The sequence below is a fragment of the Pholis gunnellus genome (assembly GCF_910591455.1).
Source record: "Pholis gunnellus genome assembly, chromosome: 15".
NCBI classification, from domain to species: domain Eukaryota; kingdom Metazoa; phylum Chordata; class Actinopteri; order Perciformes; family Pholidae; genus Pholis; species Pholis gunnellus.
The window spans coordinates 2,497,400-2,523,508 of record NC_136542.1 but is presented as its reverse complement, the minus strand read 5'-3'; the positions used below and the strand labels follow the sequence as shown (position 1 = coordinate 2,523,508).

The following is a 26,109-nucleotide window of genomic DNA, read 5'->3' as shown; positions in this document are numbered from 1 at the left end:
TGTTCATTATTTATTCATTAATTGATGAATCCTTTATTCAATAAATGCCTCAAAATAGCAATAAAATGCTGTTAATAGCTGGAGAAAAGCAGTGATTAGATCTTCACACTTTAGAAGCTGAAGCCAGAAAATACATCACATCAATCAATGACGATTAAATGGTTACCAAAACTGTGACAGAAACATCATTTTTGTCTGTTGATCAACGAATGAATTGATCGATTTATCATTTCAGCATTGCATGAATCAATCATTTAAAATTTCAGAATTAACTTCCAATATCTAAGACGGACTAAAGTAGATTTTTTGCTCCCAGGCTACATTTCTCCTCATTCCTACATTAGCATCTAAAATTCATGACTAACTCAGCTCTATTTATAGATTCAACTGTACAGTGTATGTTACTGAGCTTCAGTCTTTCCAGAGACCAGGATGAAATCCTCCACTGAGACGATGTGAAACCTCAAGTTCTTGTGAGTAACTGCTGCCGGTTTGGACATAAACACCAAACTTTATCAGCAGGACACGGATGAGGCTGTGCTCATGTAGCATGGGCTGTTTTAGTGTGATCTCCATCATCCTGCCTCCACAATGAGTGGTTTTAAACTAAGAGTACACAGCGACAAATTGAGTTATGGCTCCATGACAATAAACTGCCCCCCCTCCCTCCCTTCACGGCTGGAGCCAGAAGCTGACATCGTGGTTGTCCTTGTCCGATTAGGTCGATCAATGAGACTGAGCAGAGGAGAGAGAGAAAGAAGAGGAAGAAGAGGAGGAGTAGAAGCAGATCTGTGTGTCTCCTCCCATAATTAAGTTAGCGTGCTGCGCTGGAGGTCCATGTTTACGGGCCAGCGAGGGAGTTTCCTTCACTCGGTGAACAGCTCTGCGCTGGGAGAAAGCAGCAGCCTCACTCTCTTCTCTCTCTGGTTATTTCTGCACCTCATCCCTCGCTGCGACTAGCGACCTGCACACACAGGCTGATTTCAGGACAAGCCGGGAGGGGAAGCAGCAACAACAGCAGCACCTGCTTAACCCTCCATCAACACCACCACCACCACCACCACCCTCCCTCCCTCCGTCCCCCCAGCCCGTCCGGCGCAGGACATCCTCTCTGCTGCCGCCGCTGCCACCGCCGCTGCCATCATGTGCGACTGTTTCCACCTGGCGTTCCCCAACTGGCAGGCCGCCTCCTCAGGGACGGGTGGGCATCTTTCTCTCTGCTCTCTTTTCCCTCTCTCTATGACTTTGTCTGTACCGTTTCCCCCCCCTGAGACATTCACCGATTGATGCAGCAGTGTTCAGTAGGGTAGCGGGAGAGATTACATCTGTGTGTGTGTGTGTGTGTGTGTGTGTGTGTGTGTTTGTGACGAGGCGAGATAGTGAGCGAGCGTGAGGCGGCTGGTGCTGATGCTGAGTTGTGTTGCTGACCTGCAGTGAGCGCTGGGTGTGTCTGCAGAGAGTGTTTGACGATGTCATCATCGACGATGTCAGGCGGCTCTGCACTTCCCTCCCCGCTGTGTGTTTGAAGCAGAGGCTGAAAAGGAAGACGGACTCGGTTACTGTGGCAGTTCAGCGAAGCAGAAATAGGGAAAGAGGATAACTTCCTCGGGGGGGGGGGGAAACATGAAAAAGGCTTCTGAAATGTGGGAACATAACTCTTCCATCTTCTCAGCTTTGAAGCTGCAGTCTTTATGTGAAAGAGGGAAGAGCTACTACCTGTAACCTTGCATTACTTTTAACGTAGTAACCTTAAAAAACATGAACATTTCTGAAAGTTTACGATGCTGAAAGCTCTAAAACGTACGCAATGCATGTCTCGCAGTCTCTCTTGATACGCCCCGTTGTGTATTTTTCACGATTATAAAACGCAGAGTTAGTTGTGGAAAATGTTTTCTATCTTTATGGTTCCATCAGATGGATGTTTGATGACCTGCCTCCCTGATTTAACACATCTATCCATGTAGTGTGGGCGTAGAGCACGGCTACGTAGTTTGGGTGAAAGTGATTACATTCAAGCTATTTTCGTGATGATGATGCTCGTGATCTTGAAATTACGCTGAGAAGAAATAGATATGTTTCGATTAATCATGATGAACGTTTGAATTGCAAATCTGTGAGAAACGCATTATTTTATTGCACTGGTTTTGTAACATGTTGCTGGAAATAGTTCCTGTAGATGAAATGTACACATCTGGGTCTGATTTATTCAGGTGTTTGCTTTCAGTGGATGTTTTTTCAATTATATAGACGTCGTCGGTGAAAACCTCTGAGGTTTTAAAGAGCTTCTACAGAGTCAAACAGCAAAATGAGCCAAAGAAACCGCTGCATCGCCAACATGACATGTAGGCGATATATGGTCGGGACAGTCAGGAGAGAATCTCAATCCATCTTCCAGGATTTCATAATGTGTCTCATTTAACTGCTTAGTTCAAGTATATTGTGTTATTATTTATTATACTGTATTATCATAGTATTATAAGACATTATTCTTGATGTTGAGGAAAGGGCTCATGTTGATGTTTGCTGATGTTTGGCTACTGACAATTAATTCTGCCTGAATATGTGGAGAAGTTTGTGTTGCTGTGAGAGGCTTCAGGCAGCACTCAAGGTCAGAGAGAGAGAGAGAGAGAGAGAGAGAGAGAGAGAGAGAGAGAGAGAGAGAGAGAGAGAGAGAGAGAGAGAGAGAGAGAGAGAGAGAGAGAGAGAGAGAGAGAGTATAGTTTACTGCTAGGAAGTGAGCCAGACAGAGAGGCCGATCTTCTCAGCAGTGGAGCCTAAATCAGACGATCAGATCCATTACGAATCATCAGTCTGACAAATCCTGCTCTTGAATCAATATCACACCACTTGAATAGTTTAACTGTGCAGCTGCTGTCACTCAGTGCAGAACAGCTTCAGGTTGACAAAGGTTTGACCTGTTGGGGTTCTATTTACTTGTGTTTAATCAATTTCCATCTTGGTTTTCATTGTTGTCGGGAAGGACAAGAAACGTCTTTTAGACCATTAGAAGACATTCAAACCCAGACTAATTCTCAAAAACACAACTGAATTAAAATAAAAAAAGACTCTATTTACATAACTGTGTTTGTTGTCAGTGAACAACTCTGGTCGGTTCAATGACTTGCATTCAACAAAAGACCAGAATTGGCTTAATACATATCAGACCCTTGAAATAACGAACTCAACTAAATGATCTTGATTAAATCTGAGTCGCTTTGCGCTCCGGGCATGAGAGGCAAAACAAACACAGTTCAACCCAGGTGTAGCCGCTGACCTGGAATAATACTGTGTGTCTCTGTGTTTTTTGCTGTAATTGGATGTCGGCAATGCAAGCAGATTAAGATAAGAATGTCAGAGCTGTGATGAAACTCGCTGTAAGTTTGCAGCAGGATCTTAGATTGAAAACATGCGCTTTTAGCAGTCTCATGTTCATGTAATCCATGCAGAAAATCTAATTCTGTCTTCTTTTCCCTTCCTTCACTCAAATCTTATTATCATTTGGACGCAAACAAACAGTCTTCCAGTGAAAGCAGCTTGTGTCTGCCTGCAAAAACGAGCAGAATCCAAATCCAGGAGCACAAATAATGAGCTGTATAAGTCTGTGTGAGTTTAGTGAGGAGGGGAGCTCCGGGGAGCCTTCCAGGTGTTTTTCAACAGGAAACACAAACTGGAGCAGAAGGTGGTTACGTCAGAGATGAGCTGAGGACAAGCACCTCACACGATACAGTTTTTATAGTCAAGAGTGAATCTACAAAGTGGATTGCAGACTTTGTGTTTATGAGATCTTGTGATTTGATGCCAGCACAAGCGGCTATGAGAGGTTCGCTGTCTCAGCATCGTGTCCGGACGAATGAGTTTAAGTGTTCAAATCAGAATTGTTGGCGGTCGCGCTATTTTAAAGGCCTCATGCTTCGTCACATCAGCACTGAGGGGCGAGCCACACCCAAATCCAGAGCTGCAGTTGCACCCAAATATGAATCATGCAGGATCTGCACCACAAAAGACTTCAGCATGGACTCATCGTGCTTATGTATCTGCAGAATATCTCACCATCAAAGACTAATTAGACACATCAGGCAGCGGCGTTATGATATCATATTTACTAAATCTAATCTACGATTAGTCAAACAAGTAAATAAGTTTACTATGTGATTTTATTTTTGACAATTTTAGTGAGCAGTGAGAGTTGTTATCAGGCCCTCTGCAGCACCCACATGACAAATATTTGAGAAAGGAGTTTCTACAGTAGCTGTGTTCACTACACTGGACATCCGCCTGAACGAAGTGGTGAATAACTTAAGAAATACATCACCCAGTCACGCCGAGCAGAGCCCGAATCCTCAACGAAGCTCCCTGCACACATTAACCCAATGATTCACTACAGCAGCAGCTGTGAGACAACACACCGACGAGACTGAAGCCCTGTTCACGCTGGACTACAGTTACCCGGGGACCTCTGGGCATCTCTGACAGCTGCGGAGGTCGTCTTTGTCTGCCATGTCTGTCATCTGTCCAGCAAAAATTCACCCGCAAATAATCTGCCATATATCGCTAAACACACGTGAGGACATGTGATCATAATAATCACGTGCCAATCGGCCTTTTGGTCTTCTGGTTCGGTTTTCGGAGGCTCATCTCGCAAACAATCTCTGGAGCACGAAGTCTTTGTGAATATTATATAAACATAAAAAGTTACTTGTATAATACGATAATATTTATAATATTGGATACAATTCTTACATGGTACAATAGTTTTAATGTCAGTAAATTTGAGTAAAACACAGATTTTGCTTCTCATGAAACAGACGTGGCGGCCATGATAGGAGCTCAGAGAGGTTAGCTAGATGCTAACATCATCTTGCTAACATGCTCACATTGACAATGATACAATGATTTTAGTGTGTTTTATGAATGTTTTTTTAATGGTTATGCTAATGTAAAAGGGCTCATTAAGTTTCACCAGATTCCATTAAATGTCTGATTCATTACCTTCAATTCTAGTTAAAAGTATTAAGTGTCTTTTTATTCATTTAAATTCATCACAGGTGACAAAAGCCTTTATACAATACGAGCTTTAAGGATTAAGGTAGTTTTACAGTTTTTTGTTGTATTATGAAGTAATACTGTTGGATTGTTTCACATGTTCTTCCCCTTTAAGTGGGAGTGGTATTAATTAATGACAGATTCATGTAAATTCACAGTTATTTTAAGTTGTGTGTGTGTTGCAAAGTCAACATTAGGACTTGATTCAGTTAATTCGGGAGTGACACAAGTTCAGGCAAGATAGGTTTGACTGCAACCTAAAAGTGTCCCGCCTCTGAGACTGAACTAATGACTTTAGCCACGTTGGCAGTCACACTCACACCAGGAATGTCTAAAGGCAGTTTGGATGCCGTGTTGTGAACACCTCGCCTTTATTTCCAGGAGTTAAACAAACAGCAGAAGCAGGTCGGTGAGTTCTCTGATTCCACTCACTGGGCTCAGAAAACTGAATTCCCAGAGTTTTTTGTTTTTCGTCAGTCGTACCTGGTGTGAAGGAGAAGGATGATGAGGAGAAGCTTGGTGCTCGGCAGCTGTAGAGACTTGATTGTTATATTTCTCAACACGACTAGACCGTGGTGCGTTCAGAGTTCACAGTGTGTGAATCTACGGTTCTGTCAGATCGATGTTCTCTGATGTTATTTCTGATCCTGGTGTCAGAGCAATGTATGTGTCTACGATGACAGTGCAGGTTGTGTTTCAGGTTTATTTTCAGTATCACAGCTGTAATATCATTTGATAGCTCCTTGAACTTTCTCTGATTATCAAAGCTCGAGGCAGCAACACACCCTGAAACAGTAGGAGGCTCTTTTTTCATTCTGTTATCTTAAATGTCTTCTAATGCATTTACAGCCAGAGCGCGTCACGTGACCTACGTTAATGCAACGTGGTGGTTAGTTAAGAAACCATGGGACTGCAATACATGTTCAATACTGAGCCTTGAATATGTGTTTAATATAATGTAATATATATAATACATATATAATATAATAAACATATTTTCTAGGTTTCTAAATAAATATTAAATCCCAAAATCATACGTTTTGCCAATTACTTGCCAGAGCAAAGTTTGTTTCCAAATGACTAAACATAAAGTTTAGTGTTTATTTGTGGTAACATAAAATATATTTAAAAACCTCCCAAACTTTGGGGAGAAAAGGATGATTACATCACAAATATGCTATTTTCTAGTAAATCCAGCATACACTTAAATACTCAAGATTTGAATTACGTATTTTGAGTTTTAATTTAATGTTTTTATCTTGTTTTTTGTTAAAATTGGTGATTGATGAAGATTACTGCTCCGTTACGGGAAAGAATTGAATCCTTTTCATCTGGAATTGCAGCTTAAAAGAGTTGATACGATGTTGATGCAAACTTCATACGTTTTGACATTTTCCTTTAATTTCTTGGTTTAAATTGTTGAGTTTATGTATCTGTAATGGAAATTATGTAACTCTCCGTGTGGAATCAGGGCTCCGGAGCTCTGGGAGTCCAACCGCATTTATTAAATACTAATTCCTACTGACAACATAACATCCGCTGATTAATGGCCTCTGGACGATATCAATTCATTAGCCAATGAGGAGCTAAAACCACAGAAAATGTGGAGGACAGAGCAACGCTGTTTCTGGGTTGGGAATTTTGTATTTGTTTTTTTTATCCCGAACATTTGAATTCCTAACAAACAGACATCCTCCTCCTGATACAATGAGTCGCACATTAAAACAGCCTGATTGTTTCGTTTAAATGGATTCAGATCAAAGAGAGGTTAAGTATCAGTTCGGGTAATAATAATAATCTGACCAACCATACAACCACATTCATTTGGAGTCAGACTTTCCCTCCTCAGCAGCCTTGAGGGGCTGAGCTGGGAGTCTTATCTGTGGATCAATACGGTGGATCACTTAACAGAGGAAAGGAGGCAGCGGGTTCCTGGGGGAATTATTTCCAGGAAGATCTGTAAATAGTCTCATCCTCGGCTCCAGTGTCTCTCTGAGCCTCAAAAACAACTGCAGGAGTCAAAGTCTCGGTTTACTGCTTAAAAAATGGGAAATGAAAGCCGGTGCTTAACTTCTGATTTTGTGCTTTTACATTTGAGCAGTTTCTGTGTTGCATGAATTCATTCACTCTGCTTGAGATACAGCTTACTTTTCATGATATTATTTACTACAATAAAATCAGCTCATTGCACATTAAGTATTTTTGCCTGAAGCTCTGTTATTTACTACAATACTATAATAAGCAGTTGTCATATCAGCGGTTATTGTGGTTTTTATGTTTTGTCTATTTTCTGTGTTTTCCTGTGAACAGCTGGTCGAAGGCTGAGAGCACCAGAGCCGGGCACAGAGGACGATTCAGTGAGTGACTTTTACATTTCGGTTTATTTCTCCATCAGTCAATAAACATTTCTGCCTCGCCTTCAATCAACAGTAAAAACAGTATGTTAAAACTACAAGAAAACATGAAGTTATAAACTGTATAAATAATATTCAAATAAAATATTCTCAAGGAATGTCTGATCCAAGACTACTATTTTCTTGTTACTTCAATAAGTGTGTGTGACACATTGAAGTAACATGTAACCTTTCACATGTGGCACACCTTACTTCTCTTGAGCTACTCGATCTAAAGGCCCTGGTGCAAAACTATGCTAGTTGATAAGATGAATTTACTGATATGATATGAATAGAAGTCAATATTTGCTACTGAAATGTATTAGCTGAACGAAAAAAAGATCTGAAGAAATTCAGAACTCTATGTATTACCTGTGTGTTTTGGAGTCAAACCATCTGAAACCAACAACACTATGGAGCCAAAGACTAAAGTTACGTTAATATAATTTAGTATGCTAGTGAAGCAACATTTAACCTGTTAGCACTCTAATGTTTGCACGTTAGCATGCTATTTTAGCATTAATCTCACAGTACGGCTGAGGCCAACAGGATTAGTTTGGTGGTGTTGGTGAAAATTCAGAGAATCACCAAAGTCATTGGGAGTCATCCTCTGGGGAACATTCATATTTGTACCAAATTATATGAGAATAAATTCAATTATGTTGCAGGTGTTTTGCACTGGTGTTGGACTGGCAGACCAGCCAACACACTGATGTGACAAGTATGAAATGCTATACAGCCAAACACCCGGGCAACGCTGCCTTTGGCATAGTGAGGTGTCATCACACTGTTGTTGATTCAGTTTTTTCCACCTTGGGGGTTCAAGCTGCCGGCACAGCGACGTGAGTTTTAACATTAAAACTGTTTTTAAGGTTGCTGAAGAAGAGGAGAAGCTGTTCAGACTCGAGATAACTTAATGTGATAATTTCATGGAATCGTACTGCGATGAAATCATATATCGAGATATCGTGACACACAATTCCGTCGTCTAAATTGATAATTTCATACTAACTTAAATTTGACATCGAATGCAAAATAGTTTCAGGGAAAAATCATTTTAAGATTGCGGTTTTGTTTAAACATCACACTTTACATTACAGCTCAATGGGATTAACCAACGGTGTATATATGGAAATATTTCTTTATTTTATGCTTTATAATTTCCCTCAAAACTGTTCTTTTCATTCAGGCAAGTACTTAATTCACACAGAATTACACAAAAGTAGGCTTTACCATGTGGTTTTGTCATATCGACTATTTATTTATTGACAAAAAACATGCTACATCTTGATATATATCGTTAGCGAGATGTGAAATGACTTAAAACGAGATAGTAGATTTTGGCCATATCGCCCAGCCCTAGTTTAGAAAAATGTCTCCAATATCATGATTTCTGTTTGAAACTATACAACCGTTTGGGGAATAGACCATGTGACTGTTCTCTGTGCTGACTGACCTTATGTCCACGCAGACATGTGACGAGCCATCTCAGTTCACAGAGAGACCGCGGCCTCAAGGATCGTCCCCCGTCGAGGAGTATCCTGAAACCGAAAAATACACCGACAGTGACAAAGAGGTACGCAGCACCTACACACCTCGACAGACAAAACAAACCGGGTTTACAGGGAGAAACCAGGCCAAGACAATCAATCAGAGAACCTGTTCACATGCACTTAAATATGAATATTCAGTTAACATACGGCATAGATCATTGGGTTTAACTTCATTTCTCACCTCAGCTGGGGAAACTTTTAGCATGACATTTGAGAAATCAGGTTACTACAGCCTATAACATGGTTACTTAAACGGTTAGTAAACACACTGGCTCATTCAACTGACTATTTGGGATTCAACAGTTTATTTTCTAACAAATGAAGTTAGAAAAATAAGCTTGTGATCAACAGAAGCACGCCTGTGTATTTGGCTCATTCATGCTGACAGGGAGCTATTCGAATCCTAAAATTAAAGTATGAGGAGTGTCTTTAATGAGTAAAACAATAACTAGTGATATTGAAGAAGACTGTCATTGGACTGCATTAGTGTCTGCTCCACATGAAGCTCCCACACACAAATTCTGCTGTTAATCAAGAATAATGGGAATTAAATAAAGGTTAGTAGACATTTCACATTGTATTCTTGAATAAACCCTAAGTGTGTTTATTAGATGTTCTATTAGTTACTTTCTTACCCACTGGAGTCAATTAAATCACACATCACAATCACTGTGTGGTCTGAATCACAATGTGTACACATGGTGGTGTTAACAGAGATATGTAATTAAGTTTGGCTGCTACTCTCATACGTGTGTTTTCTGTTTTTCTTCCTTCACAACCTTGAAGTAGCTGCAAACTCCTAGAAAACACAAACACTTGTTGTACAAAGCCTGCTAAGTAATTTGTGATAAATTGTTCCATCACTTTAATAATTTGTTCAAAATCATGTGAATTAAATTTAACTTTCTTGAGTGCACAAAATAGTAACTTCAACAACTTATCAACGACCGTTTCCTCTCAGTGCAAATTCTTTCCAAAGCCTGTCGCCTTAACAGTAATCTTTTTTGTCAGTATGATGTTTAGTTAGAATTAAATTTTCTTCTATTTTTCTTTTAGTGTGAAGCGGAGCATGACCGACAACACAAAAGTGGGAGTGGAAAGAAAACTAAAAAGTCTGGGCTTGGGTCCATGTTTGAAAAACGTTCAACTCCAAAGATGAGCAAACTGAAGGTGAGACATTCCCACCTTCTCCTCTCTGTACGGTGTCTGGGAATGCCTTCGGGCTGCGTGAGAGCAGCACAGCTAAAGGTAAATCCTGTCTATTTTGATTTGTGTTGTGTTTTGTGCAGGAAGACCACAGCCCTGAATCTGGAGTGATAGTGAAAACAGCCCAAGATGGATGTTCAGAGGGTCTCATTTATGGTGGAGGGGGCAGAGAGGGGATCTTCATTAAGGAAGTGGTACCAGAGTCACCTGCCTCAAAAAGTCTGAAACTGAAAGAAGGTAAACTAGCAGTTGGAAATGAGAAACAATTATAGCGACATTTTCTTTCTGATTACAATAACAACTAAAACTAATTTGATTATGAAAAGTGGGAATAATGAGGCAATAATTGGGTCCATTGGACGATTGTCCAATGGGAGCTTTAAATCTTGAGTTGTATGTTGTTGTATATTTTCCAATTTTAGAATTCCAAATCCCATTACAAATATCTACTACTAACATTTTTGCCCATACAAATGTCATTACCTTAACATGAAGAAACTTGCAAAGTGACAAATGAATTCCCATAATGTTTTATTGATATAATTCTCCTTTATCAGACAGACCCTGACAGCCTTCTCATCTGTGTGCTTCTGAAATGTTTTGCTCTTGTTTACGCAGGTGATCAGATTCTGAGCGCCACTGTGTATTTTGACAACGTGTCATACGAGGACGCCATTCAGATTCTGGAGCACGCTCAGGCTTACAAGATGAAGCTCTGCTTGAAACGCAATCCAGTCGTCACAGAGACGGAATCAGCCATCGAATCTGACGTCATCCCTGTAACTATTTTCACGATATCAGACTCTTTGTGAAAAACAAAATGTTTTGGGGATAGAAATGACATAGAAAAGACATTTCATTTTTCTGTTTCTCAACAGGAGGAAGACGTCTACGTTGCAGAAATGAGGGAGCAAGGAAAAACCAAAAGGCGTGGTGAAGCACGCATTTCATGGCCTAAGTTTCCCTCCTTCGGAAAAGGACGCAAGTCCCGCTTTACAAGATCTCACAGCTCCTCTGAAGCTGATGAGCAGAGAAAGCTTGAGCTCAGTCCCACTACAAGTGACACAGAGTCACCGATAAAATCTCAGGATGCTCTCAAAGGCAAGAAGAAGCATAAAATAAAGCTTTCTGGTCTGTCAAAGAGAGGCCGCATAAGTTCATCTGAAGACCAGGACACAGATGCACCAACATCTGCGCAGATGCTTTCGCCTGAGTGCCTTGAAAGCCCCTCAGGGGAAACACCTCAAGTATACGTGACTGAGGAACTGAAAGTAGTGGAGGACTTAAGACGTGATCAAGAACTGACTGAACCTCAAACTGTTCAACACAAGGTGGAACTCATCACCATAGCTAGCACTTTGAAAACAGAAGATCTAACTGTGGCTCTGGCAGGTCAAGAAAGTCCCTCTGGTATCAAGTCCCCTGATGGGAAGAAGAAGAAGAAGAAAGAACTATCTCAATTAAAAATAAAAATTTTGGGGAAGGATAAATCGCACAAGAAAGATGCAAAAGCGTCACCAAAAAGGCTGAAAACAATGGGGGCAAGTATTGAAATAGCAGACCAACCTGAAAATGAAAAATCTGATGCCATCCAAAGTTTTGAATCACGCACAAAACTACAAGGAGATCAACTTGCACTCGATGCCAATACCCAAATAATCAAAAGGAGCGTACCAAAGGTGGAACTTGAAATATCTGACGTTGCATTCATACAAAAATCTCCACAGAAAGGTGAAGAGAAAATAAAGAAAGGCAAGAACATTAAACAGAAACAAGAAGCAAAGAAAGATCCAACATTCAAACTGCCTAAAATAGGCTTTAGTGACATCGCCAGTGAGGAAACAATCCCAAAAATGAATGTAAATTTTGAAGAACGCACAACTAAAATTGAGCAACTTACAACTGAGGGTACAGAAGTGAAAGAAGATCCTTTTGAGCGACTGTCAAAAAGCAGTCTTTCCAGAACAAAACTTCCCAAACGTGAAGACATTGAGATTCCAGGTATGGAGGACATGTCTAAGAGGACCACAGCCAAAAGAATTAAAGAGCCTAAAACTGTTTCTACCGGACGTTATGAGGACATTCAAGCTGAAACTGTACAAATGTCAATTGATGTTGACAGCGTGAAAGAGGCAGTTTCAAAATTGCCTGGATTTAAGCTGCCTCAGGTTGACTCAAGTGGCATGCCTATTCCTGAAGAAATTACTGTGATAGACGCAAATGCACAAAGAATATCGGTGAAAACACCCACTAAAACAAAACATGAGGCACACTTCAGTAAGTTTGACGTAACTGCCTCCGCAGAAATATCCAAGACAACAATCAAACTACCAAAGATTACACCTGCTGATTTAGCCTCAGAGGAACTTTTAATGGTGACCCAGGTAGATTTAAAAAGACCTGTAAAGGAATACAAAGCTGAGCCAAAACAAAGCGACAAAGAGGTTTATAAACGAGAACATATCATAATACCTGGAAAAGAAAGTGCACAAGAAGTGTCCGTTCTTCAGACACAAGGAACACAAGACAACGAGGGCATCAAATCTGATTATATATCTGCAGCAACTTTCAAAACAAAGAGGGCAAAGATAACAATGCCGAGCTTTGGGATTGCAAAACCAGACATAAAAATCCCTGACATTGGAATTCACTTGCCGAAACAAAATATCTCTGAGCAAAAAGTTAACATAAAAGGTGAAAGGACTATATTCCTCCAAGAAGTAGAAATATCAAAGACTGAAGCAAGAAACAAGATTGGAGGAGTCACATCGGATGTCAAAATTCCTGAAATTGACGGCATTGAATACATTGATTCAGTAGATGGTTCACCAGCCAAAAAGGACGGTGGCTTTAGGCTTACAGGTTTTGGTGTTAATCTTAATGCTGACAGCCCAAAGGCCAACATCTCCTGTACAGATGTCGGAGGTGAGGTAAAAGTTATTGAAGCCAAAGAGCAGACATTCAAACTGCCCAAACTTGGAGAAGGAACTCTGAACATCAACGTAAACGTGCCTGATGCAAATGAGGACATAAACATTGATGGGGCAGAGATGAAAACACTTGACAGGGAAGAAAAGGGTGGCAAGTTCCAGCTTCCGAACCTCGGCATCTCCATGCCAAAGGTGAAAGGACCTACAATTGACTTAAGCCTATCAAAACAAGACGTAGATGTAACACTACCAGAGGCTAAAGCTGAAGTCAAACTCCCAGAAGCCCCTGACAGTGACATTACTCTTGGAACCATAGACGTTTCTAATCGAGAGCAAAAGATGGAAATTGGAAAACCTGAATTCAAAGTCAAACCTCTGAGGACTGAAGGGGAACTTGATGGGCAAGGAGGCAAGTTTAAAATGCCAGAATTTGGTGTAGAAATGTCAAAAGTAAAAGGTCCAGAATTTGATTTAAGCTTGTCAAAGAAAGATGTAGATATCACTTTGCCTCAAGCTAAAGCAGAAGTCAAAATTCCTTATGTTGAACATACAGAACCTGGTATCAAAATTGAGAGCAAAGCTCCAGAGATTTCAGTTTGCAAACAGGATATTAAAAGATCACCATCAAAATTTAAGATGCCAACATTTAAACTACCAACAGTTGGAGTTGGTACTCCAAACGTGTCTGTGGAAGTACGTGACATGGACAAAGATGTCAAAATCGATGGCGCTAACAGGGCTGCAGTTAACATTGAAGCACCCAGTGTTGACATTGAGGGTCCTTCAGTAGATATGAAAGCAATAGGAACTGATCATGAGGGCAAAGAAAGCAAGTTCAAAATGCCACATCTCGGGTTCTCTATGCCTAAAGTCAAAGGGCCTCAAGTTAATTTAAGTTCATCAAAGAAAGATGTAGATGTCACACTGCCAGAAACCAGTGCTGAAATCAAACTCCCAAAAGTCCCTAAAATGGATGGCAGTCTTGGAAAAGTAGAAGTTTTGATTCCAGAGGCAAAAGTGGAAGTTCAAAAGCTTGATTTAGAAATGGAACCTTTGCAAAGTGAAGTTGAAATTGACGGGCAAGGAAGCAAGTTTAAAATGCCAAAGTTGGGAATGTCGATGCCAAAAGTTAAAGGACCTGAAATTAACTTTGGCTTATCAAAGAAAGATGGAGACGTGACACTACCAGAAGCCAAAGCTGAAGTAAAAGTTCCTGTAGTTGAACTGAAAGAACCTTCTGCTAAGGTGGAAATTAAAGCTTCTGAAATAAAAGTTGAGGCAAAAGGCACAGAAGGATCACCATCGAAATTTAAGATGCCGACGTTTAAACTACCGAAATTTGGAGTTGGTACTCCAAACGTTTCTGTAGAAGTACCTGATATGGACAAAGATGTCAAAATCGAAGGAGTTGATATTAACATCCCTGACGAAGGTTCTGCAGTTTACATTGCAGCACCCAGCATTGACATTGAGGGCCCTTCAATGGATATGAAATCTACAGGAGCGGAACAGGACGGGAAAGGAAGCAAGTATAAAATGCCACATCTTGGTTTCTCCATGCCAAAAGTGAAGGGACCGAAAATGTATTCAAGCCTACCAACGAAAGACATAGATGTCAAATTACCAGAGACAAAAGTTGATGTCAAAATTCCTGAGATTGATCTTGGAAAAGTAGGTGGTTCAATTCCAGAGGCTAAGATGGAGGTTAAAAAGCCGGAAATGGAAATGCAGTTTGTGCAGACTGAAGATGAACTTGACGGACAAGAAAAGTTAAAAATGGCAAAGTTTGGAATCAAAATGCCAAAAGTAAAAGGGCCAGAATTTGACTTGAGCTTATCAAAGAGAGATGTTGAGGTCAAACATCCAGAAGCCCCTAAAATTGATGTCAGCCTTGGAAAAGCAGAGGTTTTGATTCCAGAGGCAAAGATGGAGGTTCACAATCCCGAAATGGAAATCAAACCTTTGCAGACTGGCAGTGAACTTGAAGGACACAGAGGCAAGTTCCAAATGCCAACGTTTGGAATCACAATGCCAAAAGTAAAAGGACCTGAAATTGATTTGAACTTCTCAAAAAAAGATGTAGATGTGACACTACCAGGGGCTAAAGCTGAGGTCAAACTCCCAGAAGCTCCTAAAATTGCTGTGGATATGAAGCCACCAGAGTGTGAAGCAGGAATAGATGGACAAGGAGGCAAATTTAAAGTGCCAAAGTTTGGAATGTCAATGCCAAAAGTAAAAGGACCTGAAATTGATTTAAGCGTTTCAAAGAAAGATGTAGATGTGACACTACCAAAGGCTAAAGCTGAGGTTGAAATCCCAGGAGCTCCGAAAATTGCTGTGGATATGAAACCACCAGAGTGTGAAGCAGAAATCGATGGGCAAGGAAGCAAGTTCAAAATGCCAAAGTTTGGAATCTCAATGCCAAAAGTAAAAGGACCTGAATTTGATTTAAGCTCATCAAAGAAAGATGTAGACATCTCATTACTAGAAGCTGAAGTCAATCTCCCTGGTGTGGAACTCAAAGAATCTTCTGCTAAAGTGGAAATTAAAGCTCCTGAGATTGAAGCTCAACTAAGCAGTGTGAAGGGATCACCATCAAAATTTAAATTGCCAACATTCAAATTTCCCAAATTTGGAGCTACCACTACACATGTCAGCACTGAAGTACCTGATATAGACAAAGAAATCACAATTGATGGAACTGACATGCACATATCTGTGCCACACATAGATGTTGATCAACCAGAAGTTAAAGCAGAGGTCCATCTGCCAGAGGTTCACGTCTTAAAGCCCTCAGGTGGTGTTGTGATAGAGCAACAGCCAGGTGTTGAGGTAGACGCAAAACTGAAAAAGACAAGGTTCTCAATGCCCAGATTTTCTTTTTCAAAACAAAGTGGTAAGGCCCCAGAACTTGATGCCAGTCTGCAGGATGTGAATGCTGCAATTCCAGAGGGAAAGCGGGAAGTGGAACTACCAGAGTATGAAGCAGAAGTTGAAGGAAGCAAGTTTAAAATGCCAAAGTTTGGCATCTCAATGCCTAAAGTTACAGGACCTGAAATTGATTTAAGTTTATCAAAGAAAGATGTAGATGTCACATTACCAGAAGCTAAGGCTGAAATGAAACTCCCCAATGTTGAAGTCAAAGAACCTGAAGTGGAAATTAAAGCTCCTGAGATCAAGATTGCGACAAAGGATACAGAAGGATCACCTTCAAAATATAAGATGCCAACATTCAAATTACCAAAATTTGGTGCCACTGTTGAGGTGCCCGACAAAGACGTCAAAATTGATGGAGCGGACATTGAAATTCCTGAAGAGGTTCTTTCAGTGGACATTGCAGCACCCAGCATTGACATTAAAGACCCATCATTTGAACGTGAAGGAAAAGGAAGCAAGTTTAAACTGCCAAGTCTTGGTTTTTCTGGGCCTCAAATCAAACGGCCTGACATTGATTTAAGCTTATCAAAGAAAGATGTAGACGTGACTCTACCAGAAGCCAAAGCTGAAGTAAAACTCCCTGATGTTAAACTAAAGGAATCTTCTGCTGAAGTGGAAATTAAAGCTCCTGAGATCAAAATTGCAACAAAGGATACAGAAGGATCACCATCAAAATTTAAGATGCCGACATTCAAATTACCAAAATTTGGAGTTGGTTCTCCAAGTGCCACCATTGAAGTGCCCGATAAAGACATCACAATCGATGGAGCTGACATTAAGATTCCTGAAGAGGTTCTTGCAGTTGACATTGCAGCACCCAGCATTGACATTAAAAGCCCATCAATAGATATTAAAACTACAGGAACTGAACATGAAGGAAAGGGAAGCAAGTTTAAACTGCCAAGTCTTGGTTTTTCTGGGCCTCAAATCAAACGGCCTGACATTGATTTAAGCTTATCAAAGAAAGATGTAGATGTGACTCTACCAGAAGCCAAAGCTGAAGTAAAACTCCCTGATGTTAAACTAAAGGAATCTTCTGCTGAAGTGGAAATTAAAGCTCCTGAGATCAAAATTGCAACAAAGGATACAGAAGGATCACCATCAAAATTTAAGATGCCGACATTCAAATTACCAAAATTTGGAGTTGGTTCTCCAAGTGCCACCATTGAAGTGCCCGATAAAGACATCACAATCGATGGAGCTGACATTAAGATTCCTGAAGAGGTTCTTGCAGTTGACATTGCAGCACCCAGCATTGACATTAAAAGCCCATCAATAGATATTAAAACTACAGGAACTGAACATGAAGGAAAGGGAAGCAAGTTTAAACTGCCAAGTCTTGGTTTTTCTGGGCCTCAAATCAAACGGCCTGACATTGATTTAAGCTTATCAAAGAAAGATGTAGATGTGACTCTACCAGAAGCCAAAGCTGAAGTAAAACTCCCTGATGTTAAACTAAAGGAATCTTCAGCTGAAGTGGAAATTAAAGCTCCTGAGATCAAAATTGCAACAAAGGATACAGAAGGATCACCATCAAAATTTAAGATGCCGACATTCAAATTACCAAAATTTGGAATTGGTTCTCCAAGTGCCACCATTGAAGTGCCTGACAAAGACATCACAATCGATGGAGCTGACATTAAGATTCCTGAAGAGGTTCTTGCAGTTGACATTGCAGCACCCAGCATTGACATTAAAAGCCCATCAATAGATATTAAAACTACAGGAACTGAACATGAAGGAAAAGGAAGCAAGTTTAAACTGCCAAGTCTCAGTTTTTCTGGGCCTCAAATCAAACGGCCTGACATTGATTTAAGCTTATCAAAGAAAGATGTAGACGTGACTCTACCAGAAGCCAAAGCTGAAGTAAAACTCCCTGATGTTAAACTAAAGGAATCTTCAGCTGAAGTGGAAATTAAAGCTCCTGAGATCAAAATTGCGACAAAGGGTAGTGAAGGATCACCATCCAAATTTAAGATGCCGACATTCAAATTACCAAAATTTGGAGTTGGTACTCCAAGTGCCACCATTGAAGTTTCTGATACGGAAGGAGACGTCAAAATCGATGGACCTGACATTAAATTTCCTGAAGAGGTTCTTTCAGTGGACATTGCAGCACCCAGCATTGACATTAAAGACCCATCAATTGAACATGAAGGAAAAGGAAGCAAGTTTAAACTGCCAAGTCTTAGTTTTTCTGGGCCTCAAATCAAACGGCCGGATATTGATTTAAGCTTATCAAAGAAAGATGTAGACGTGACTCTACCAGAAGCCAAAGCTGATGGCAAACTTCCTGATATTGAACTGAAAGAAACTTCTGCTGAAGTGGAAATTAAAGCTCCTGAGATCAAAATTTCAACAAAGGGTACTGAAGGATCACCGTCAAAATTTAAGATGCCGACATTCAAATTACCCAAATTTGGAGTTGGTACTCCAAGTGCCACCATTGAAGTATACGACAAAGACGTAAAAATGGAGGGAGCTGACATTAAAATTCCTGAGGAGGTTCTTGTAGTTGACATTGCAGCACCCAGCATTGACATTAAAAGCCCATCAATAGATATTAAAACTACAGGAACTGAACATGAAGAAAAAGAAAGCAAGTTTAAACTGCCAAGTCTCAGTTTTTCTGGGCCTCAAATCAAACGGCCTGACATTGATTTAAGCTTATCAAAGAAAGATGTAGATGTCACATTGCCAGAAGCCAAAGCTGAGGTCAAACTGCCCAGTGTTGAAGTCAAAGAACCTGAAGCCGTCATTTCAGCACCAGATGCACCAACAGTTGAGGTTGAAACCAAGATGAAACGACCAAATTGGACATTTCCCAAATTTTCCTTTTCAAGGACAGGTGGTAAAGCCCCTGATGTAGATGTCAAGTTTGAAACACCCAAAGTTGATGTCACATTACCAGAAGCCAAAGCAGAAGTTCAACTTCCAGATGTCAAAATAAAACAACCGTCTGCTACAGTGGACATCAAAGCTCCTGAGATTGAAGCTCAAACTGGTAATGTTGATGGATCACCATCAAAACTAAAAATGCCAACATTCACACTACCCAAATTTGGAGCTGCTACTCCAAAGGTCAGTGTGGAAGTACCTGATGTGGACAAAGACATTAAAATTGAAGGAACTAAAGTGGATGTCACTGCACCCAGCATTGAAACTGAAGGCCTATCTGTAGATATGAAAGCTAAAGGAAGTGAACTTGAAGTGTCAGGAAGCAAGTTTAAAATGCCAAAGTTTGGTATCTCAATGCCAAAAGTAAAAGGACCTGAAATTGATTTGAGCTTATCAAAGAAAGATGTAGATGTCACATTGCCAGAAGCGAAAGCTAAAGTTCAACTTCCGGATGTCAAAATCAAACAACAGTCTGCTACAGTGGATATCAAAGCTCCTGAGATTGAAGCTCAAACTGGTAATGTTGAAGGATCACCATCAAAACTAAAAATGCCAACATTCACATTACCCAAATTTGGAGCTGCTACTCCAAAGGTCAGTGTGGAAGTACCTGATGTGGACAAAGACATTAAAATTAAAGGAACTACAGTGGATGTCACTGCACCCAGCATTGAAACTGAAGGCCTATCTGTAGATATGAAAGCTAAAGAAAGTGAACTTGAAGTGTCAGGAAGCAAGTTTAAAATGCCAAAGTTTGGCATCTCAATGCCAAAAGTAAAAGGGCCTGAAATTGATTTGAGCTTATCAAAGAAAGATGTAGATGTCACATTACCAGAAGCCAAAGCTGAGGTCAAACTGCCCAGTGTTGAAGTCAAAGAACCTGAAGCCGTCATTTCAGCACCAGATGCACCATCAGTTGAGGTTGAAACCAAGATGACACGACCAAATTGGACATTTCCCAAATTTTCCTTTTCAAAAACAGGTGGTAAAGCCCCTGATGTAGATGTCAAGTTTGAAACACCCAAAGTTGATGTCACATTACCAGAAGCCAAAGCAGAAGTTCAACTTCCAGATGTCAAAATAAAACAACCGTCTGCTAAGGTGGATATCAAAGCTCCTGAGATTGAAGCTCAAACTGGTAATGTTGAGGGATCACCATCAAAACTAAAAATGCCAACATTCACACTACCCAAATTTGGAGCTGCTACTCCAAAGGTCAGTGTGGAAGTACCTGATGTGGACAAAGACATTAAAATTGAAGGAACTAAAGTGGATGTCACTGCACCCAGCATTGAAACTGAAGGCCTATCTGTAGATATGAAAGCTAAAGGAAGTGAACTTGAAGTGTCAGGAAGCAAGTTTAAAATGCCAAAGTTTGGCATCTCAATGCCAAAAGTAAAAGGACCTGAAATTGATTTGAGCTTATCAAAGAAAGATGTAGATGTCACGTTACCAGAAGCCAAAGCTAAAGTTCAACTTCCGGATGTCAAAATCAAACAACAGTCTGCTACAGTGGATATCAAAGCTCCTGAGATTGAAGCTCAAACTGGTAATGTTGATGGATCACCATCAAAACTAAAAATGCCAACATTCACATTACCCAAATTTGGAGCTGCTACTCCAAAGGTCAGTGTGGAAGTACCTGATGTGGACAAAAACATTAAAATTGAAGGAGCTACAGTGGATGTCACTGCACCCAGCATTGAAACTGAAGGCCTATCTGTAGATATGAAAGCTAAAGAAAGTGAACTTGAAGCGTCAGGAAGCAAGTTTAAAATGCCAAAGTTTGGTATCTCAATGCCAAAAGTAAAAGGGCCTGAAATTGATTTGAGCTTATCAAAGAAAGATGTAGATGTCACATTACCAGAAGCCAAAGCTGAGGTCAAACTGCCCAGTGTTGAAGTCAAAGAACCTGAAGCCGTCATTTCAGCACCAGATGCACCAACAGTTGAGGTTGAAACCAAGATGAAACGACCAAATTGGACATTTCCCAAATTTTCCTTTTCAAGGACAGGTGGTAAAGCCCCTGATGTAGATGTCAAGCTTGAAACACCCAAAGTTGATGTCACATTACCAGAAGCCAAAGCAGAAGTTCAACTTCCAGATGTCAAAATAAAACAACCGTCTGCTACAGTGGATATCAAAGCTCCTGAGATTGAAGCTCAAACTGGTAATGTTGATGGATCACCATCAAAACTAAAAATGCCAACATTCACACTACCCAAATTTGGAGCTGCTACTCCAAAGGTCAGTGTGGAACTACCTGATGTGGACAAAAACATTCAAGTTAAAGGAGCTACAGTGGATGTCACTGCACCCAGCATTGAAACTGAAGGCCTTTCTGTAGATATGAAAGCTAAAGAAAGTGAACTTGAAGTGTCAGGAAGCAAGTTTAAAATGCCAAAGTTTGGCATCTCAATGCCAAAAGTAAAAGGACCTGAAATTGATTTGAGCTTATCAAAGAAAGATGTAGATGTCACGTTACCAGAAGCCAAAGCTGAAGTTCAACTTCCAGATGTCAAAATAAAACAACTGTCTGCTACAGTGGATATCAAAGCTCCCGAGATTGAAGCTCAAACTGGTAATGTTGAAGGATCACCATCAAAACTAAAAATGCCAACATTCACATTACCCAAATTTGGAGCTGCTACTCCAAAGGTCAGTGTGGAAGTACCTGATGTGGACAAAGACATTAAAATTGAAGGAGCTACAGTGGATGTCACTGCACCCAGAATTGACACTGAAGGCCTATCTGTAGATATGAAAGCTAAAGAAAGTGAACCTGAAGTGTCAGGAAGCAAGTTTAAAATGCCAAAGTTTGGCATCTCAATGCCAAAAGTAAAAGGACCTGAAATTGATTTGAATGTATCAAAGAAAGATGTAGATGTCACATTGCCAGAAGCCAAAGCTGAGGTCAAACTGCCCAGTGTTGAAGTCAAAGAACCTGAAGCCGTCATTTCAGCACCAGATGCACCAACAGTTGAGGTTGAAACCAAGATGAAACGACCAAATTGGACATTTCCAAAATTGTCCTTTTCAAGCACAGGTGGTAAAGCCCCTGATGTAGATGTCAAGCTTGAAACACCCAAAGTTGATGTTACACCAACAGAGGCCAAAGCAGAAGTCCAAGGACCTTCAGGGGTGATTTTAGTAGAAGAGCCACCTGCTGCAAAGCCTGATGCAAACTTGAAAAAAACTAAATTTTCACGACCCAGATTTTCTTTTTCAAAGTCAAGTGTTAAAGAACCTGAAGTCAGTGCTGAGCTTCCATGTGTTGATGTTTCTCTTTCAGATGGACAAGTGATAGTAAAGCAACCTGAAATGCAAATCAAAGCTCCCGAGCTTGAAGCTGAACTTGATGGGCAAGGAAGCAAGTTTAAATTTCCAAAGTTCGGCATTGCACTACCAAAAGCAAAAGGACCTGGAGAAGATATAAATGCATCACAGGAAGATGCAGGTATCACGTTGCCAGAAGTTAAAGCAGAGGTCAAACTCCCTCAAATTGAAGTCAAAGAACCTTCAGCTAGTGTGGAAATCAAAGCCTCTGAGACTGAAGCTAAGTCAAAAGGATCACCATTGAAATTTAAAATGCCAACATTGAAGATGCCGAAGTTTGGAGCGGCTACTTACGATGTCACCGTAGAAGCACCTGATGCAGACAAAGTAGCTGAAACTGATGGAGCTAAACTTAAGGAGGATGTTACTGTCAACATCAAAGGTCCCAGTGTTGATTTTAAATCAGGTGTATCCCAAGCAGCAATACCAGATTCTGAAACACCAAAGACTGATACTGACGCTATGGGTCTTGGCTCTCCAAGTAAATTCCAACCACCATCATTTAAAATGCCAAAGCTGAGTTTCTCAAGACCCAACCCTGAAGATGAACATGTCCCTGTAGACACTGAACGCAAAGCAGATAAACAGGAAATGAAAGTTGAGCCAAAAGAAGAGAGTAAATCCCCAAAAGTGGCTTTTACACCATTTGGTGAGATCCTCAAGAATATTGATGTTGAATTTGATGTTCCAAAAACATCAGAAAATCTTGAAACCTCAAAGGAAGTTCATGAAACAGTTGAACCCAGTGGAGAGCAGTTACAGGCAAGGGAAAAGGAAACAAAGCAAGATGCTACCAAAAGTCCAGAGAGAACAGGCTGGTTTAAATTCCCCAAGTTTGGCCTGTCCTCCCCATCAGAACCTGCCAAGATCCCTGAAAGAGACGAGCGTAAGGATGAAAAGAGCCAAGCAGGGGAAACAGTGGATAAGGAAATAAGCCCCACTTGTTCCGTGCAGTCATCAGACGCCTTTGCTGATATTAGCTCTGCGATGACAAGTGAGTATGGTGGCCTTTCCTTATCTTCTCCAACCAAGGTTACTGTCAAATACTCTGATCCTACCGCTGCTGCAGGGCTCGGAGAGCTGCACAGTAACATTATTACTTCCACCACGAAGACTGAGCTGATCTCGGTTGAGCCCAACTTGCCTGAGAAAATCACCATTCTGTCATCCGGAGCTTCATCTTCGTCGGAAGACACGCTCAGACTGGAATCAAGAAAAATACACGTCATTACATCAAATATTCAAGCGACCCCAGAAGCACAGCATGCCAAGCTACTAACTGCTATTCAAATCCAATCGGCTGGAGGCCTTCCCCAAGTATCCGAGGCTAACGAAGCTGCATCGTGGACTATCGAGGATTCACAAAGCGGCAAGACAACGGTCTTCGAGAAGCATTTCGTTAAGGAAACATCAAGTGAAAGAAGTGAAAGCAAAGAAACAATTGTTATTACAAAACAAATCACACGTAGGTTTGACTCTTCTGAGCCCATCTCAGGTGAGACAGCTTCATCCATTCAACGACTGAGAGACTCTATGCACTCTGACAAAATGAGGTTCTTTGATGGAGCCGACGAGTGAAAAATGTATGTAAATGATGTCTAAAGATACAATCCCTCATTATCCAGCCTTAGCGGCCTGACAGTCAATGTCACAGAGAGGTGAGATTAAAAAACCAAAAGATTGTTTGAGAGTTTAACTTACCAATCACAGGAAAGAGTCAGCCAGGTGTTAACTTTTAGCTCTGGCTGCGTGTTGTTGACCTATAAAGAGATGGATTCATGTAGTTCACTGATAAGTTGTTAATAAGCTGTGTAACTGAGTGCCCTTACTGCAAATTATGACAGGACTTCACCAAATATCCTTGCTTATTATGGCACAGAACTAGAGTAAGCCATGTCTTTTGTTTATTAAAACTCAAAATATATTTGTTGTTTCATAGTTTTAATGTACACTGATACAATGTACTTGTGCTCTTATTCATCAGATGATAATCACCAGTGCATTTGATTTAAAATGTTTATCTGAACGTGACTGTTGCAAAAATCGTTAAATGTTACTGACATTCCAAAATATGTTTACAATAATTTCACTGTAAAGTCGACAGTAGAGAAAACCTAGAATAGAATAGGGCCGTATATGACCGATAAATGAATATGTACATGTATCACTGAGATATATTCTTGTGGCTGTAGCTCAAATGTAAAGAAACAATAACAATGTTGAAAACGAAAGCGCTTATGATCAGACACAGCAAGTGTACTGCTGCAACTATATTTTACTATATTTTAATATTTTGCTTAGAACCTAATTTGCTACAATAAAAACGATATCAACAGTATGTTGTCTTATAATGTATCACTGTACAAAGTGGGAAAATTAAACTGGCTGTGTAAATAGCTTTTAATGATCTCTGGAGTTTCATTTGATTACCGCTCCTCTGATGCATTGTGTTTGCAAAGTTATGCAAAATAAATAAATATCATTATGTGTAAACCTGTGGCTGGAGCTGATGAATGTTTCTGGAGTTAACCAGAATGTTTTCCTGTTTATTCAGTTTCATTTCATTTCCTAGATTTTCAGCTCCGAACATTTAAAATAACCACATACTTTGGTAACACCTGTAGTGGAAGGTAAATTAGTACATAAGTACAATGTTGAGGCACTTGTACTTTACTTGAGTATTTCCATGCAATGCTGCTACTTCTAGTCCACTAAATTATGGAGTCAAATATTGTACTTTTTACTACTTTTAAATTGGTATTTACTTTGCAGATTTATATTATTAATACAAAACACAAATCAACTAATAAAGCATGAAATATAATTGTAGATTAAGCTACACAGGAGTATATAACTGATGATAATCAGCCCCACTTTTACCAGCTACAATATTAAACTAATGTACACATGAATGCATCAATAATTATAATCCGATATGATTTAGAAATGAGCCGTTCTGCATAATGAGTGCTTTCACTTTGGGTACTTTGAGTATATTTTGATGACGTTAGTTTTTTACTTTTACTGAAGATGTTGACGTTACTTGTAATAGAGTATTTTTACACTTACTTCGTATTGCTGCTTTTACTGAAGTAGAAGATCTGATTACCTCTTCCACCAACTGAGATGGTTTAAAAGTAACGTTACATTACTCAACGTAAGGGTATTATGTCATGACTTCAACACGCTGTCATAGGAAGTATTAATACATATATTTGCACACTAGAGGGAGACACAGCTCACAAGTATATATTTACTATCGCTGTGTTCTTTGGATAAAATAAAAAGCCAATTAACATTATCTGTAATACTAACACACGGTGGAACCTCTTAGTGCTTGATTGTTATTACATAAAACAGGCTTATAAATAGAGATGATATCTTGGTGTGCCTTTAAATTGAAGTTTTAGGGTATAAAATGTGGATATTTACCTGACAAATTCAGCTTACTGTTAACATCTTTAGCAAATTTAAAATCATCAGCGGCTGCTCTAATTATGTGCTGCCTTAACGTGTTCCTCGTAAATCACAACTTCTAGGATAACAGCTTCATGAGCCGCACTTGATCAGGGAATTCAATTAAGGTTGAAGCTGCAACACGTTTATAGATTGCTTGTGTTTGGATTCAGACCGTTATCACCTAATTAGCATAATTTTGCCTCGTAACACGCAAATACATCAAAGCTGAAGGCATAGATGTAGCCTTCTTTCAAATTAAAAGCACAGTTTATCAGCTGTAACAAGTAAATAGTCGTAGTACTATATTTACCGCACTCAATAATGCAAAATGATTAGTTTTACTTGTGGTATTTG

The 26,109-nt window shown here is 40.0% G+C and overlaps 1 protein-coding gene across 1 annotated transcript; it reads left to right on the top strand.

The window, feature by feature from the left end:
* Positions 1-1,143: 1,143 nt before the first annotated feature.
* LOC306707258 (uncharacterized protein) lies at positions 1,144-24,783 on the top strand (the record flags this gene model as incomplete). The annotated part of the gene is made up of 8 exons (XM_079174651.1): positions 1,144-1,201; positions 7,354-7,400; positions 8,908-9,012; positions 10,046-10,159; positions 10,279-10,432; positions 10,814-10,974; positions 11,074-18,810; positions 20,464-24,783. 8 exons carry the CDS (start codon positions 1,144-1,146, stop codon positions 23,872-23,874), a joined length of 11,787 nt encoding a protein of 3,928 aa, XP_079030777.1. The 3' UTR covers positions 23,875-24,783.
* Positions 24,784-26,109: the final 1,326 nt, after the last annotated feature.